Source organism: Aspergillus karnatakaensis (assembly GCF_047715665.1).
Source record: "Aspergillus karnatakaensis strain CBS 102800 unplaced genomic scaffold BJY04scaffold_21, whole genome shotgun sequence".
Taxonomy (NCBI): domain Eukaryota; kingdom Fungi; phylum Ascomycota; class Eurotiomycetes; order Eurotiales; family Aspergillaceae; genus Aspergillus; species Aspergillus karnatakaensis.
The window spans coordinates 179,130-193,923 of record NW_027395733.1 but is presented as its reverse complement, the minus strand read 5'-3'; the positions used below and the strand labels follow the sequence as shown (position 1 = coordinate 193,923).

At 51.2% G+C, this 14,794-nt stretch overlaps 7 protein-coding genes across 7 annotated transcripts; 3 read left to right on the top strand and 4 right to left on the bottom strand.

The window, feature by feature from the left end:
• The first annotated feature begins 879 nt into the window (after window positions 1-879).
• Window positions 880-2,018, top strand: psf3 (DNA replication protein PSF3). The gene is made up of 6 exons (XM_073720562.1): window positions 880-1,018; window positions 1,081-1,149; window positions 1,207-1,265; window positions 1,321-1,510; window positions 1,576-1,684; window positions 1,742-2,018. The coding sequence occupies exons 1-6, from the start codon at window positions 977-979 to the stop codon at window positions 1,807-1,809; spliced, it is 537 nt and encodes a 178-aa protein (XP_073571817.1). The 5' UTR covers window positions 880-976; the 3' UTR covers window positions 1,810-2,018.
• A 1,989-nt stretch (window positions 2,019-4,007) lies between these two features.
• BJY04DRAFT_207186 (uncharacterized protein) lies at window positions 4,008-6,777 on the top strand (the record flags this gene model as incomplete). The annotated part of the gene is made up of 3 exons (XM_073713826.1): window positions 4,008-4,074; window positions 4,155-4,423; window positions 4,477-6,777. 3 exons carry the CDS (start codon window positions 4,008-4,010, stop codon window positions 6,775-6,777), a joined length of 2,637 nt encoding a protein of 878 aa, XP_073571816.1.
• Window positions 6,778-6,903: 126 nt separating this feature from the next.
• BJY04DRAFT_187827 (uncharacterized protein) lies at window positions 6,904-9,241 on the bottom strand. The gene has a single exon (XM_073711117.1). It carries the CDS (start codon window positions 8,978-8,980, stop codon window positions 7,505-7,507), a length of 1,476 nt encoding a protein of 491 aa, XP_073571815.1. The 5' UTR covers window positions 8,981-9,241; the 3' UTR covers window positions 6,904-7,504.
• An 18-nt stretch (window positions 9,242-9,259) lies between these two features.
• Window positions 9,260-10,453, bottom strand: sod2 (superoxide dismutase sodB). The gene is made up of 5 exons (XM_073711116.1): window positions 10,260-10,453; window positions 9,786-10,192; window positions 9,664-9,731; window positions 9,522-9,615; window positions 9,260-9,458 (listed from the first exon to the last, which is right to left on the bottom strand). The coding sequence occupies exons 1-4, from the start codon at window positions 10,366-10,368 to the stop codon at window positions 9,528-9,530; spliced, it is 672 nt and encodes a 223-aa protein (XP_073571814.1). The 5' UTR covers window positions 10,369-10,453; the 3' UTR covers window positions 9,260-9,458; window positions 9,522-9,527.
• A 124-nt stretch (window positions 10,454-10,577) lies between these two features.
• BJY04DRAFT_187822 (putative G-patch domain protein (TFIP11)) lies at window positions 10,578-13,374 on the top strand. The gene has a single exon (XM_073711115.1). The coding sequence runs from the start codon at window positions 10,635-10,637 to the stop codon at window positions 12,957-12,959; it is 2,325 nt and encodes a 774-aa protein (XP_073571813.1). The 5' UTR covers window positions 10,578-10,634; the 3' UTR covers window positions 12,960-13,374.
• BJY04DRAFT_52308 (uncharacterized protein) lies at window positions 13,084-13,779 on the bottom strand. Its single transcript, XM_073720561.1, has one exon. The coding sequence runs from the start codon at window positions 13,616-13,618 to the stop codon at window positions 13,208-13,210; it is 411 nt and encodes a 136-aa protein (XP_073571812.1). The 5' UTR covers window positions 13,619-13,779; the 3' UTR covers window positions 13,084-13,207.
• BJY04DRAFT_187821 (uncharacterized protein) lies at window positions 13,375-14,496 on the bottom strand. The gene has a single exon (XM_073711114.1). It carries the CDS (start codon window positions 14,259-14,261, stop codon window positions 13,908-13,910), a length of 354 nt encoding a protein of 117 aa, XP_073571811.1. The 5' UTR covers window positions 14,262-14,496; the 3' UTR covers window positions 13,375-13,907.
• Window positions 14,497-14,794: the final 298 nt, after the last annotated feature.

The window sequence follows — 14,794 nt, the reverse complement described above, 5'->3', positions numbered from 1 at the left end:
ACCAATTTTCAATTGTCCGATGATCTGGTCTGGATGGTTGTGGACCTGATCAACTCTAGTCTCACTCTCCAGGCTCTAGCAGACTGGCACAGAAACTCTTCACATTCGCCTTGAACCATGGCCGGTAGGTATACGATGATCGGTGCAGCCTGTGCTCTTCAGCAGCAAGATCGGCCAACCACTCAATGGGCAGTAGTCCTATCACCTCGAAAGCACACTGCGAGGGTACATACTGCCTGCACCAAAGCTCTCAATATTTCGAGGAAGTCGACATTTTCAACCCCCTACTGATCTGGTGTGGCACAACAGACGAGTCACTAGATTGATTGCCAATTTGCTGTTACGCGGCCATCTAACGTGCAGAAATTGATTTCCTAAACCCTTAGTTACCCTCCGCCACGTTCTATATAAGCTACTTCCACAGTCCACTCGATATATACCGGCGTTCCTAACGGCTCTTGTGAATCCGAGCGTCGCGAATCGCCCATTCTCACGCTCAGTTCAACGATCGCAGAATCTACACAAAGCCAATAAAAGTTGTTGATCAGATAACATGGACTTGTTTACCCTTGATGCAGGCAGAGGATGCTTATCAACAAGGCATCTTCACACGCTAGTGGTGACAAGACTGCATGATTACAGAGTAAACCTTCTAGGCGCTGTTCCTCCCACAAGGAGCTACATATGCCAGCGCCCGCTATATATAAAGCCACACCACAATTGATTTGAGATTTCCCAGTGGACGCCTGAAATTGTAAGCTATTCTTACTCGGCTCATTTCTAGTAAATCCATACTAAAGTGAACGAAAAGCTGTGTAAGCATGTACTGTGATTGGCTCCCTGATATGAAAGCCGGCCTGGTGTCACGTGATACCGCGTCATGCGGGACGCGATCCACTGAGCATCTGGGAGACTCTTCTGCTTGAATGAGCCAGCTCAATCTGCATGATAGCGATTATTTGTTCCGAAAACCGAAATGTCGTATTATGACATTGATTCGATCTTGACGGATGCTCAAGTATGGTGGTGAACACCCGCTGCCCATCTGACGTCCGAATACTAAAATTGAACACTCTCCAGAAACTGCCATGTACCTTTGAACTCGATGTCCCCGGACTGGGCATTCTAGAGGGAAACCCAGGGGAAAATGTAAGTCTGCTGCTCGTGACTTATCAGTGGTAAACATCGCTCACCGCGAATCACCAGATCAAAGCTGGGATCCGGATCGACCTCCCATTATGGCTAGGCGAGATGCTGTCTATCGGGTAATTGCTTGACATAACTTGTCTGTACAATCACGTCTGACACTGCAACAACAAGAGCGCGACTAGGGACATCCCGACTCGTCACTCTTGACATCCCCTCAGCGCTCTCGGAGCGAGTGATGAATGCCTTGAAGGCTGACCCTCGAACTGTTGACCTGCGGTCGTTGGCGCCCAACTATTATCGGTTGAGTGAACGAGTGCTCGAGCTCTTCGAGGAGGAAGAAATGGTTGATATCCTTAGTAATGTATGGCCTGTCATGCCCCGCACTCGAAAACTCTACGAACCAGCCGGCTTACACATGCCTATCAGACGTTCAAAAAGCGTGCTGCTGAAATTGCAGACCATGCGCATAACCCGAAAGGTGCTCTTGGAGATGGAGTGGACTTCTTGCGGGGTTTGGATGAGACAGAACGACAGTGTATGCTTAAGATCTGCCTTTGCCTTTCCGTTGATAACTCGCTAAGTATGAGATTAGTGTTCCGTGTCGCCCACGACAGCGCCAGAGAGACTCGCATTTGGGCAGGAGAGGCCAAAAAGCGATGACAAGCAAGCCGTCAAAGTTTCGAAGGTGAGACATGACAGGCGGAGCTATGCTTGCTCGTATATGAGAAATGACTACATTATGATGAAGAAAGAATCGAAGGAGTCTGGAGTTACAGGAGTACATAGACAAGATTAGGGTGACAATACGATGGCTAGCTCAATGTTATAGGCGACAATAAACTTTGGAAATTTATGGATGTTGTTCTAGCGAGATTTTGAGGTTGCCCTTCCGCTAGCTTACTGTAGAGACCGACATCAACTCAAATTTGAATCAGGTTGCAAAGTTGAAATGTTGGGATGCAGAGTACTGGAACAATGGACCAATCCAATTGGCTACGTGGGCAACGGGGCAAACATCAACTGAACTCGAGAACAAAGAAGTCAGAGACGCAAAAGCGAGTTGACTATCAAGAGAGAAAGAGTGCGTGAAGGTTGAAGCGGCTGCGTTATACTTCAGCAAGGTAGAGATCTTGGTCGAATGCAACAGTTGCAACTAGATTCCACACAGATTCTACGGAGGGAAGGAGAACGATGGGTCGACGATTCGTTTATTTGGCACAGGCTGAACACTGCATTCCAAAGAGGACTGGAATTGGGGTACTGCATCATGCATGGATCAATAATGAATCCCTATTAGTTTACCCTTCCTGATACTGGTACTTTGTGCTCTCGCTGCCAAACCATTAGAGGGAGTGAGGGGGGCTGGGGTTTGATTTTGAGAGTCGACGCATCAGATTGACCGCCGATTAGATTAACCAACCTTTAGAGTCGGGTGTCCTAGAATCTTGCCAATCGCGAAACTGATTCTGAGCTGTAACAACCGGATGACGGACTTCAATCTCGACAGTGAGAGGGTGCTCAAGAGTCAAAAAGGCTGGGTTTTGTGAGGAACCCTACCTAGCAGTTTGCAAGGGATGAAATCATGAAACCCCTCAAGAATGTAGCTTTCCGATTGGATTACAGCGGGAAAAAGACCAAGCGGAGGTACCTGACTCTAGCCTCCTTTAGCTGGTTTTAGTCCCAGCAGCGCGGCCTCTTGTTGGTGCGAATGCAGCGAGATAGCCCGCAGTTCTGAGCTAACAGCCCCTGGAACGACGGGGTTCTTGCTTCCTGGCACATTTAGGCCTGGATTCTGGATTTCTGACTTGAGCTCATTCTCAGCTTGGGAAATTGGAATGGCTTTTGTGTCGAGCATGGGTCTCTGACGGCGAGGAGAGTAATGGAATGGGGCTATCGACCTTGACAACAACGCTCTGCATTCACCACTTCTCCCTAGCATCAGTGGCATGGCAACTATCTCGGCACTCGACAAATAAGTATTGTTGGAACTTGGAAAAGAACGAGGAGCCCGTTTGAGCTCGTGCAGTGTGGGGAATTGGCTCTTGTCACTTTCAACTCCCCTTTCTCTTAGCCACCCACTAAGATCTATCGATCGACTCGTCACAATTAATACTCCCCTCGCTCGTCATCACACACTGTCCTCTCAGCCTCCCCTCACGTCTCAGCGCGCTTCTAGGGGCCTTGTCGCATCCTCGCCCTGTCTCTATCTGCGACCCTCCCCACCATTGCAGCAAATCGATCAAACGCGCTCGTCCCATCTTTGAGATCTCTCGGCCCCCCAACCTCCTCGCGTCATAGCTTCCTCATATTCGGGACGAGACATTATTTTTCTGCCCTTGCGCGCTCTGGTCGGCTGGTTTTCCCAAGCCTCACTTATGAGGCTTGCAGTGGGTGGATACTGGTCCCTGTCGCCCAGCTGCACACAATCAGCTGTCCTGCGTTCTCCCAGCGATTCGCATCGGCATTGGTAGCAGATTGTCGCCAGCCAAAATGGAGAACCCCCAGCGACGAGGGTCTGGCTCGGGGCAGAGCCAGACTGTCACTCCATCTTCTTTGCGACATTGTTTATATGCCTCGCCGACTGCGACAAGTCAGAGTGGAAGCACGTCCCTGAGACATAGTTCAAAGTCGAAAAGTTTGTTCTACCCTGCATGGCCTACCCCTTGTTGATTTGAAAGCAATTGGTTCAGGCTGGTTAACTTTATTGTGTTCTATGCAGAGAAAAGTGAACCCCCTAGACCTCCTGCGCTTAATCGAGTTAAAGGCAAAATCACCATGGAGACTCCAACACGAATGGGTAGCGGTGCGATTTAATATCTTGAACACATCTTGAGACGTGATATTAATTCTGTATAGACATGTCGTGGCTACAGGATGCATCCCCGAGGTCGAGAACACCTCGCACACCTCAGCGATCAAGATCTCGTACGTTTTGTTGAGTGCTCTCTGGACAGGGATGTCAAACCTTGGGAAGTCGGGATTCTAATTTTCAATGGGACATACAGAAACGCCCGACCCGAATTCTACATTCGTGAATCCATCGTCGGCCCTACTACAGGACTTGCTAAAAGAACAACGCGCGACTCGCGGAGCGCGCGCAAATGGATTAGAGGAGCTGGAAGACAATATTCAGCGTACGCCGGATTGGGCTCAGTCTCAATCACGATCCAATTCTCAGGAGGAACCGGGTTCCGAAAAGCAGAAAAGCAGCAAGATGTCTTCATCAGGCAGTGTCAGACTACCCAGGGAGATGGGAGTGCGGGAAGCGGATCAAGTCAGTATTCTTGCTCTCTTGATGTTTTCATTATCCGGCTGATCAGGAAATAGTATATTTCCAAAATCAGCAAGCAGAACTTCGACTTGAAGCTGGAGATTTTTCACCGTGTGCAGCAGTTATCCGTGCTGGAGAAGAAGTTAGAGCGGATGGGAGAGCTGGAGGAAGAGCTTGAGCGTATGAGTGGCTTAGAAGACGAGGTCCAGGAGCTGAGGGCCGCCGAAGAGGACAACCAGAGATTACGAGAGTCAAACGAGCAGCTACGACAGGAGATCGATAAACGAGACCAAGCAGTTACTGAAGCTGTTGAGTTGATATGTCAGCTGGAGGCAAGGGTAGAAGAATTGGAGACAGGCAATGATATTTCACGGCCCTCGACGGCACGCCCTCGATCTGACGACGAATCTGGTGTTTCAACACCAAGGAACGCTTCTATGCTTGATATCTCCACTCTTGATATACCGGAGAGAACATCTTCTAGACGCGGGACGAGACGGTCTGAGCGTCGCCGGACCTCATCAGGCTCACGTATTCTCCAACGAGCGCCATCCTTCTTACTTGAAGAAAGCAAGAGCACCGCCGCCTTACGCAGTCTTTACGTTGACACAGATGAAAAACCTGTATCCCAAGTGACTCCTCCAGTGAACACAATCACAAAATCCGAGAGTATGAACTCTATGACTGACACGGTTGACCCGGAGTCACCACGATTGAGTGCCCTGAGCGAGTGCAGTGAGTTGATCATTGACGATACTCCTATCACGGAAGACGGCTACGATCAGATTGATATTCCGGAACGCCCGAAAGAGACGACTGTGCGGAGCGCGAATCTCTCTTCTACCACACTAGGCAAATCTGACCACGACCTGATTCATATCGATCAGTGGATGGCAACGAAAGCAGGGAGAGCCTCCAAAGAAGACCTTACCAAACGAAAGCTTCAACGCCTGCCGGAAACGTCCAAGAAACAGCCTGAGTCTTCAAGTCCTAGTAGCTCATTCAACAGCTCGAGCCAGAAATCTAGAATGGACAGCATCTTCGGCAGCACGCGGCTCCCTCCAACGCCAGATACCATGGTCACAGCTTACGCAAATTGGGAAAAGGCATCATCTAACGGTACCGTTGCTTATAAGAGTCAATCCGACCTGAGGCGTTTGACACGGACTCGTTCCGCGGATGAACTAACAGCTAGACGAAGCTCGATCAACAGCGAGCCAAGAGTGAGCATAGACTCTAACTTTAGCAAGGCCACATTACCGCGAGCCAGCTTGGATGATGAAGAGGGGGACCCTGCAATCTACCCCTTGAACAGCATCCAGACCCGTTACGGCCCCTCTGCCAACCACGGACTCTTTCATGGAGACTTTGATAGAGTGCTTGCTAGAATGGACAAGGACTACTACTCCCCATCCAGGAACTCGCGAGACGAAACAGCTAGCCTAGGATCTTCGCCGCCATCTATGGCACCGGAAGACTGGATCGAAGCGGCCCGTCCCGGGACTCGGAACCGAACAGGGCCTCTCCCGATCAACTCTCGTCTTGTCGGTTCCCGAGCGCCAAGCCAGTCCTCCTTCCTCAACCGTAGACATAGCATCGACTCTGCAGTTCGGGAGCCAACCCTCCCGATCATACAAACCCTCAACTTGCGCTCCTTGGAAACCGACGCTCCGCAACCCCCTACGGAGCCCGAGCCAGAACCGCGCCGCAAGCTCAGCCTCCTCCCACCCTTCTTCAGCCGCTCCGGTACTGCTCGCCGTCTCCAACCCTCTCTCCTTTCCGACCCGCTAGATAGCGACGACGGGGCACCAGCTCCAGTCGTCCGCAAGACGAGAAACCCACACCCCCCATCTAAGCTCCCCCGCCCATTGTCTGGGCAGAACGGCGACTTTCTCTCCTCCGGCCCGACATACGCAGAGGATGGTATGTCCCGATCGTTCACGGAAGCCAACCTCTTTAGCAGCTCTTTTAACTCCTCAACAACAAGACCATCCACATCAAATGGCAAAGACCACCATAAGCGCCGCGGCTCACTAGGTATTTTCGGTTGGATGAAGGGCGCCAGCGCAGGACTCGGCTCGCTAAAGAGATCTGAGGCATCTACGTTGAACTCGACTGGAACAGAGCGTCCAGTCACGCCAGCTCCAACCTCAACATCTGCGACTACCACTGTCCGGGCTTCTTCCCGCCTCGCAACACACGATAGCACCACGCCTGCCGCAGAGCAACCGAAGTTCCTGGAGTCAGCCACTGAGGAACTCGCAACTCGAACCAGACATCCATCCCGAACGGAGGAACCAGCTGATGAGCAGGGTCGACGGCCGCGGTATATGGAGCGGAGGTCTCGGCGGGCTTAACCTCATCACCTCTTTTCATTTTAGAACGATAATTTACGATCACCCGACTTTCTTTGCGGAGTGATCTCCTTTCATCTCATCTCCTTTGCTCCTTCGAGCTTCTTATGAGCCACGATACCCTTACCAGCAACACTTACCCGGTACGAGTACGAGTACATTTCATTCCAGTTCAATTCATGACTCTTTTGCAATGTCTTTGGCTTCGGCTTCGGCTTTAGTTTGGTTTCAGCTTGGGATGTTAGGATGTTGGACAGGACATGGTTTGATGATCATGTGTTGTATTATCACTCATTGAAGCCCTACCGAGGTAATCTCTTTCACCTTTGTCGTTCTCTCTAAGTTTTGTTTCGTTCTCGACTGTATAACCACGATTGTACCCACCTCAAGAAGCGAAGAGGTTTCGATGATGGTGAATGCTTATTTCAGTTTTTCATGAGTGTGAGATAGTTAGGACGATATGAAGAGAGAGATAGAAAACGGAAACACATGGGAAAATGGAATGATTAAGTATCAGTTTTGAGGTTGCATTACCTTGTTTTGTTTGCCTGTGTCCAGTCTATAGTAACGATTCCAAATACCCAAATAACCAACAACACCAGTAACCTAGACCCTTATATTATCACATATTATATATGCACCCAGCCAACCAGAACATTGACCAAGTATCTTCAATACGCGGCTCACGCCCAAACCCCTAGAGACCACGTAGAAAGTCATAAAACCGCTATCAATACCAGTCCGTCCCCTCCTCCCCCTTTCTCACCCCCTTCGGATTCATACTAATAATCCTCTGCCCCGGAATCGTCTCGTCCGTAAACGCCGACTCAAATATCCCCGAAATCGCTCTCTTCCCTAGCTCGTGAAACGAATCATACCCCTCTAACTGGCCATTACAAGCCGCCCATTCCCTCGATAGTCGCGGACTCGTCCCATCACCTAGATCGCACCACCGAGTCACAACGATAGCATGTCTGAAACGCGATCGTGCGCTGCTTTCTCGGGACTCGGTGAGCTTTATTTCAACCAGGTACTCGGAGGGACAATCGGGGCACCGGCGCATAGGCCGGCAGTGGCCGCAGAGAGTGGTGAGGGCGTTAGGATCGTGGATCCGGGAATGGACTAGGTCTTTCGCGCGGTGTTCGAGGCCTTGGAGACCTTCTGTGCGTCTGGATACAGGGATGTGTCCAAGGGCGCATTTCGCGACGGACATGAGCTCGCCATCGCGCCAGTGTGCGCAGGCCGAGAAGTACGGCCAATAGTCATCGCGCGAGTAGAGGAGGAGGCGTTGAGAGGAAGGAGGGAGGCCTGGCTCTGCGAATGTGGATGAGACGACGCGCATGAGGAGGTGGTTGTTGTGCACGAGGAACCGAGACTGGTGGTTCCAGTTGTCGCGGCGCCAGCGGCGGCTGAGAGTTGTTGGATCCGGGATTCCGTAGATGGGGGATCTGAAGCGACGCGGGCGCGTCGTAAGCTGAACGAAGGTGAAAGGGATTGTGCGGCCGTGGGTTATGCGGTGGCGTGGGGGTGGGCGGGCGTTGTTGAGGGCATTGGGGCAGTTGAAGAGCGGGTTAATGACGGCGGTGGGTTGTAGTGTTTCAGCGCCTTCTTGCGTGCGGCGGTGGAATTGGCCGCAGGGAAAGCAGAGGAGGTGGTGAGGGTAGTATATGTCCTGGGAGACGAGGAAATCGGCGCGGTCGTCAGTGTGTTCGGTATCATTGAGGGACCTCCAGTGGTATGGGCCGAGACGGCCGCAAAGAGTTTTGCTGGCGAATGCGAGCTTTGCAGCATCGGCGGGAGACAAAAATTCAGCTATTATGATCCAGAGGTCGCTGGGGAGACTTTCGATGAGCGGTTCGCCCGGTGGGCGAGTGTCGCGGGATATGAAGGCATCCGCGTCGCTGTCGGTGTCGAAGTTTTGGAGGCCGATTGAATGGATGATGGTGGTATGATCGCGAGCTTCGCCTAGCTGGGTATCTTGCTGTGAATGAGCCTGTCGGTACTTGAGGTTATGGGCCTCGAGAGGCGCCAATGATGGCACGGGAGGGACATAGCTGTCGTCTTTGGTCAAGGTGGTGTTCGTGGTGGTGGTGGAGAGGTCGGTCGTCGAGCCGCTAATGTTCTTTTTGCGCAGAACTTGGCGTGATTTCTTGGGCCGGAGTTTGTGCGAAAAGAAGGCGCGAATGCCATGCTTCTCTTCAGGCATGATTTAGCATTGGTATATTGACAACGTGCAGTCCTTTGCGGCAAGAAATCTGACGAGAGGAGACTTCAATGCGTCAAGCCGAAAATGCAAGACCGGCGATGACGTGGGGTCACTCAATCCGGAGCTTCTCACAATGCACTTTTTCGGTAACTATACGAGGTGCTTGAGATGCTTGTCAGTAGCGAGATAAAATATGGGCGCAAATCAAAGCCAGCTACAAAGTTCATCCTTTATTCAGATTGAGATGATGCTGACATAGACTGTAGTGGACTCCGGCGGTTCCGGACAGCATCCGCATCAAACCCATGGATGTATACAACTGATGATCATGAACCTTGGAGTAACCAAACATCGATCCAATTACATATACTTCTTATATAATCTATAGTGTCGGTTGCATGCGTCGAGATTAGAAATAACTGCTGTTACTATCAAGCGCAATAGGTATCGGAGAACAGCAGCAGATAGAAGTAAACATCTGTGGAGTATATTGGGCTACAGGTCAGATGGTATTATATCCAACAATTAACATCGTACACACTCATATCTAAGCAAAGCGCTTCTCAACTGTCTTCCAGTTGATCACTTCCCAGATGGCCTTGAAGTATTCGGCCTTGCGGTTCTGGTATTGCAAGCTAAACGGTGTTAGCCAAGAAGAGAATGGGAAAAGGTGAATCGCTTACTAGTAGGCGTGCTCCCAGGCGTCAATACCAAGAAGAGGCTTGAACTGACCGACAACGGGGTCCTGGTTCTGCATCCCCATCGAGTTAGTCTACTGCATCCCCAGACCCTCGAAAGAACTTACCGCGTAGGTCTTGATGGCAAGAGCGCCGGTCTGCTTGTCCTGAACCAACCAAGCCCAGCCGCTACCTTGGATACCCGCAAGCGCAGTGTTGACCTGGCCCTGGAAGCTTTCGAGGCTGCCGAAGCTCTCGTTGATGGCGGTAGCAAGAGCACCGGAAGGAGGCTCACCACCGCCAGCGCTCTTGGGAGCAAGGTTCTCCCAGAAGAGAGTGTGGTTCAGGTGGCCACCACCGTGAAAGTTGATCAGAGGCTTAAGGGCGATCTGTGCGGCAATGTTGTTGCTAGCCTGAGCCTCCTGGAGCTGCTCGATGGCGGTGTTGTAGCTATTGACATAGGTCTGGTGGTGGTTCTTGTGGTGCAGCTCCATGATCTTGCCAGAGATGGCAGGCTCAAGAGCTCCATAGTCGTCTAGGAAGTAGTTGTTAGTCACCGAGCCCGTCAGGTATGAGGATAGATGCGAGGATTCATGGCATACAGGAAAGGTCGGGTAGAGTAGCTTTGCCGCGGGTGATGGTCAAGGGAGCAGCGGCGGAAGAGCTGGCGCGCAAGCCAGTGCGCAGAGAGGTGCGGATGAGAGCGGCCATGTTTACAGCTTGTTAAGAGGTATTATTACAGGGGAGAGGAGAGAACTCAATTAAGAAAGACTTTGAAGTGAAGAAGAGAAAGAGAAGAGGAGCAGCAGCAGCAGCAACAAGACGTCATTTAATTTGGTAGCTCCCGTCATGCCCCGTCGGAACTGCATTTTGCCGCCCCGAACTTTTCTACAGATCTCCAGCATTCAAGCCTTCATCTCCTTCAGTTTTTCTTTCCGTTCGATCAACTCAACGTCGCCACGCCCAGTAGTCTCACCATGGACTCGGCGGGTTACAAGCGAAAACATGACGATGTGAGCTCCGACGACGACGACGCCGACTCCCTTCCCCGCGCCTCTTTCCGCTCCTTCAAACGTGCCGCATCGCGTTCAGAATCTCCTCCGGCAAGTATGGGCATGGGCATGGGTCGCGGCCGAGGCTTAGGTATGGGTCAGGGCTTGGGGAATAACAATGCGACAAAGTCTGCCTCCAGTAATGGCCCCGGGGCCAGCTCATTTGGAGCCCGGATGTTGGCTAAAATGGGCTATGTCAAGGGCCAGGGCCTTGGTTCAAGTGGACAAGGTATTGTCAACCCCATCGAAGCCCAAGTCCGTCCGCAGGGTATTGGTGTAGGAGCCGTACGTGAAAAGAGCAAGGCGACTCGTACCGAGGAGAAACGCGCAGCCACACAGCGAGGGGAATCGATTGAAGAGAGCTCGGATGAAGAGTTTCGAAGGAAGAAGAAGCGGCAACAAAAGAAAAATGGTGTTCACACTCGTGAAGGGCACCCCGTGGCGAGGATAAAACCTCAATTTCGTACTGCACGGGAGATGGAAGCGGATATGCAGGGTCTTGAGGTGCCGAACGTGCTGAAGTCCCTTATTGACGCTACAGGCAAGGAACAGAAAGTTTTGACTTCCACGGCCGGGTTACTGGCGCCTCAGGAATTCCTAACCACCGGCCAAAGCGAGGCTTATAAAATCGCACGCCGTGCTCGACAGGACTTAGAAGCATTTGCAGATGAATGGAAGGGTCTGACGGAGAGGAAGCAGTTCATTGAACAAGAAGAGGCTCAGATTGTGGATCAGCTAGACACAAACCAGCGCCAAATCGATCAATTGACAGCTTTGGTTGCCGCATTTGGAGCTCTCAACCAAGGCCCCGAAGAGAGCATCGATGACACGCAAACGAAATTCGATCAGATAACTGACCAGTTGGAGACGCTGGAAATTCAATATCGCGCTGAGATCGACGAATATAGGCTCTGGGAAGCTGCAGTTGCTGCCATTCACCCTGTATTCCGAGAGGCAATGGAAGACTGGGAGCCCCTCAAGGATCCTACTTTCCTCGTTGCCAATCTACGCCGTCTCCAACCTCTTCTACTCCGCAAGCCTAACGAAGGGCAGCCTGCACAACGCATCTCGACCTCCCCCTACGAAACCATGATCTACACTCTCTGGCTCCCGCGCGTGCGGTCCGCCCTCTTGAATGACTGGGATGTATTCCACCCGTCCCCTGCTACCACACTCATCGTTTCATGGAAGGAGCTCCTTCCACCGTTCGTCTACGCAAACGTCCTCGATCAGCTGGTTGTTCCCAAACTTACCAGTGGCCTCAAGTCCTGGAAACCTAAGCGCTCTTCATCTTCCTCATCCGCAACATCACAACAAAACTCTCGCGTCCCATGGTGGTTGTTCACGTGGCTTCAATACCTCGACGAACGACACACAAATCCCAAACAAGCTACTGGTCTTCTCTCAGATGCAAAGCGCAAATTCCGCACTGTTCTAGACACATGGGATCTGAGTGCCGGCCCAATTCGCGGCCTTGACCTCTGGCGCGATGCTCTATCCTCCGAATTCGATACGTGTCTACGCAACCATCTCCTCCCCCGTCTCGCCGCCCATCTCCGCAACGACTTCGACGTCAACCCTCAAGACCAAGACCTCACACCCTTCGAGAACATCCTCAAATGGAAGGACTGGTTCCAACCAAACGTTCTCGGCCTCCTCTTCGTCGCTGAATTCTTCCCCAAATTCCACCAAATCCTGTACATCTGGCTCACCAACGACCCCAACTACGAAGAAGTCGCAGAGTGGTTCACGTGGTGGCGCTCTCAATTCCCCCCCGAAATAAATGACCTCACCATCATTGACGAAGAATGGAACACCGCCCTCCGAACAATGGACCTTGCCGCCCAGCTAGGCGAGCTCGCCGCATCAGAACTCCCTCCTCCCACCTCAACATCGACGTCCTCAAAACAATCTCACAGTAAACCTTCTTCATCCAAACCGACCCGTCCCACACAACCCTCCGAACCCGTACCCCCAAAACCCAATCACAAAATCATCGAAGAAGTCGCATTCAAGGATATCCTCGAATCCTGGTGCACGGAGTCTGGTCTCATCATGTTGCCACTCCGCGAAGCACACCCCCAAAACGGTCAGCCGCTATTTCGTATCACAGCCAGCGCTACGGGCAAGGGTGGCGTGGTGGCGTTCATCCAAGGCGATGTTGTCTGGGTGCAGAATAAGAAGGCGAAGGATGTGTGGGAGCCCATGGGGCTGGAGGAGGCGCTTATTGAGAAGGCCGAAGGGAGGTGATTGAGGTTCCTTGAGTACAACTGCGGCTCAACTAAGCCTACCATGTCTTTTTTCTTCTCAGGAGTGTTTATTTGGCTTGGTTTGGGTTGGCTGGAAGTTGGAATGGGATTCAGAATGAGACCGTTGCCCTTTTCGTTTTATTGTTATATAGATTTGCTACGACGCATATGATACCACCCAAGAGAAAGAACTTCTTTTTTTGCGAAGCCTTATAATCACGTTGCTACCTACTAGTGGTTAACTCATGGTTACCATCCTTGGTCGAGGTTTAATTCAGCCCCTCCAGCGAGCCGGAGATCGATCGTATGAGCCATACCCAACCACGGAGAAGGTCGCGCTTTCCTCGTTGGTGCCGAGTCATATGGTGGTCGTGAAGGGAAGCTACGAAAGACTGTAAACGTGTATATATATATATGCTCAAAACCACCATGGGGGGCTGAGCTGACGGTAGCTATTTTAGAAGATATGCTGCGTCTTTGTATAAATGCAAAATGTATATACAGCAAAGTAGGGGTAAAAGGGGAATGTATATATATGAACAAGACTCCCGAAAATATGAGACGCTGAATGGGGTTCCGTAAAAAAGAAGATGCGGAAGTGTATATATAAGCAACCAGATCATGACCGCCAACTCCGTCCTGGGGGCTGAGGAGATCCATGAGGGTTGAAACGAGAGACAAGAAATGAGATATATGCAAGAAATAACAATGAATCGTAAGATCGCGTGAAGGAGAGTCCGAAAGTAAGTAGGGTGCCAAGTGCAACTGACCCCAAGCGAAGAAAAGAATGCTTTTTATCCCAAGCACAGGATTGTCGAAAGGGTCGAAGCGAAAGAACTGGAGGCGTGAGGAGCTCGTCCTGACTGTGAATATCAAACAAGGCTGAGAATAACAACGGCGAAAAGATCATAACGATCCCCACGTGGGACATAACGCGGAGGATACATCATCACAGATAAGGAAAGTCAGGCGTCGGATGCATTTTACCGGTGTCGGTCGCTTGATGAGCCCCACGTAGGGACCTTCCAATGGGATCCAGTCGAGTGCTTCGAGACGGTGCCAGATGAGGAGTTGGAGCTGTTCGCGTAGATGTACTCTCCGTCAACGTACTGAACCTCGTTGAATGTGCTTCTGTGCTTGCGGCGAGCATAACGCTGCTCCAGGCGGTAAATTTCAAGCTCTGATTGGTATCTGTTAGTACTGTGCTGGAGAGTTTGGGAGGACCTCGATTGGCAAATTCTCGAAGCAAGTTGTCGCGGAGGCTGGAGCACATACTCGCTTGCAACTTCTCGATGAGACCCATTGTGTAAGATGAATTTGTCCTTCTTTTCGACCTCCTTAAATGCAGAGGTGATTGATGTAAATGTGATTGTGGGCACGAATGCTTATGTTCGCGAAGAGGGTCTGTCACAAATCCAAGAGGGAATTAGCAACTGGCTAGTAAGACCTGGAAACTCCGCAGCGGTCCGGGAATTCTGCTTAGAGATAGCAATAAGCAACAAGTGAGATGCTTACCAATTCCAAGCAGTGGTAAATGTTCCGGTTGAATACTCCAGAATATGTCAAAGTGAATGAGGCGATGGATAGATCGATCTGGAGGAGAGCCAGTTAAAAGGAGAAATGCGCAGATATGAAGAAGAATGGAGAGGGGAAACGGCGAGATGCAGGCACAGGGATCAGGGAATCGAGCTAGCAAGAGTGGGACGGGAGACTCCAAAAGCCAAACAAATGAGAGTCGAGACTAACCAGAGTTCAGAAAGGCGAGAGGCGCTAATGAATGCAGAGGGTTAATAAAGTGCCCTGGCGTCGATAATAATGATGGCTCGAACCGTCGAA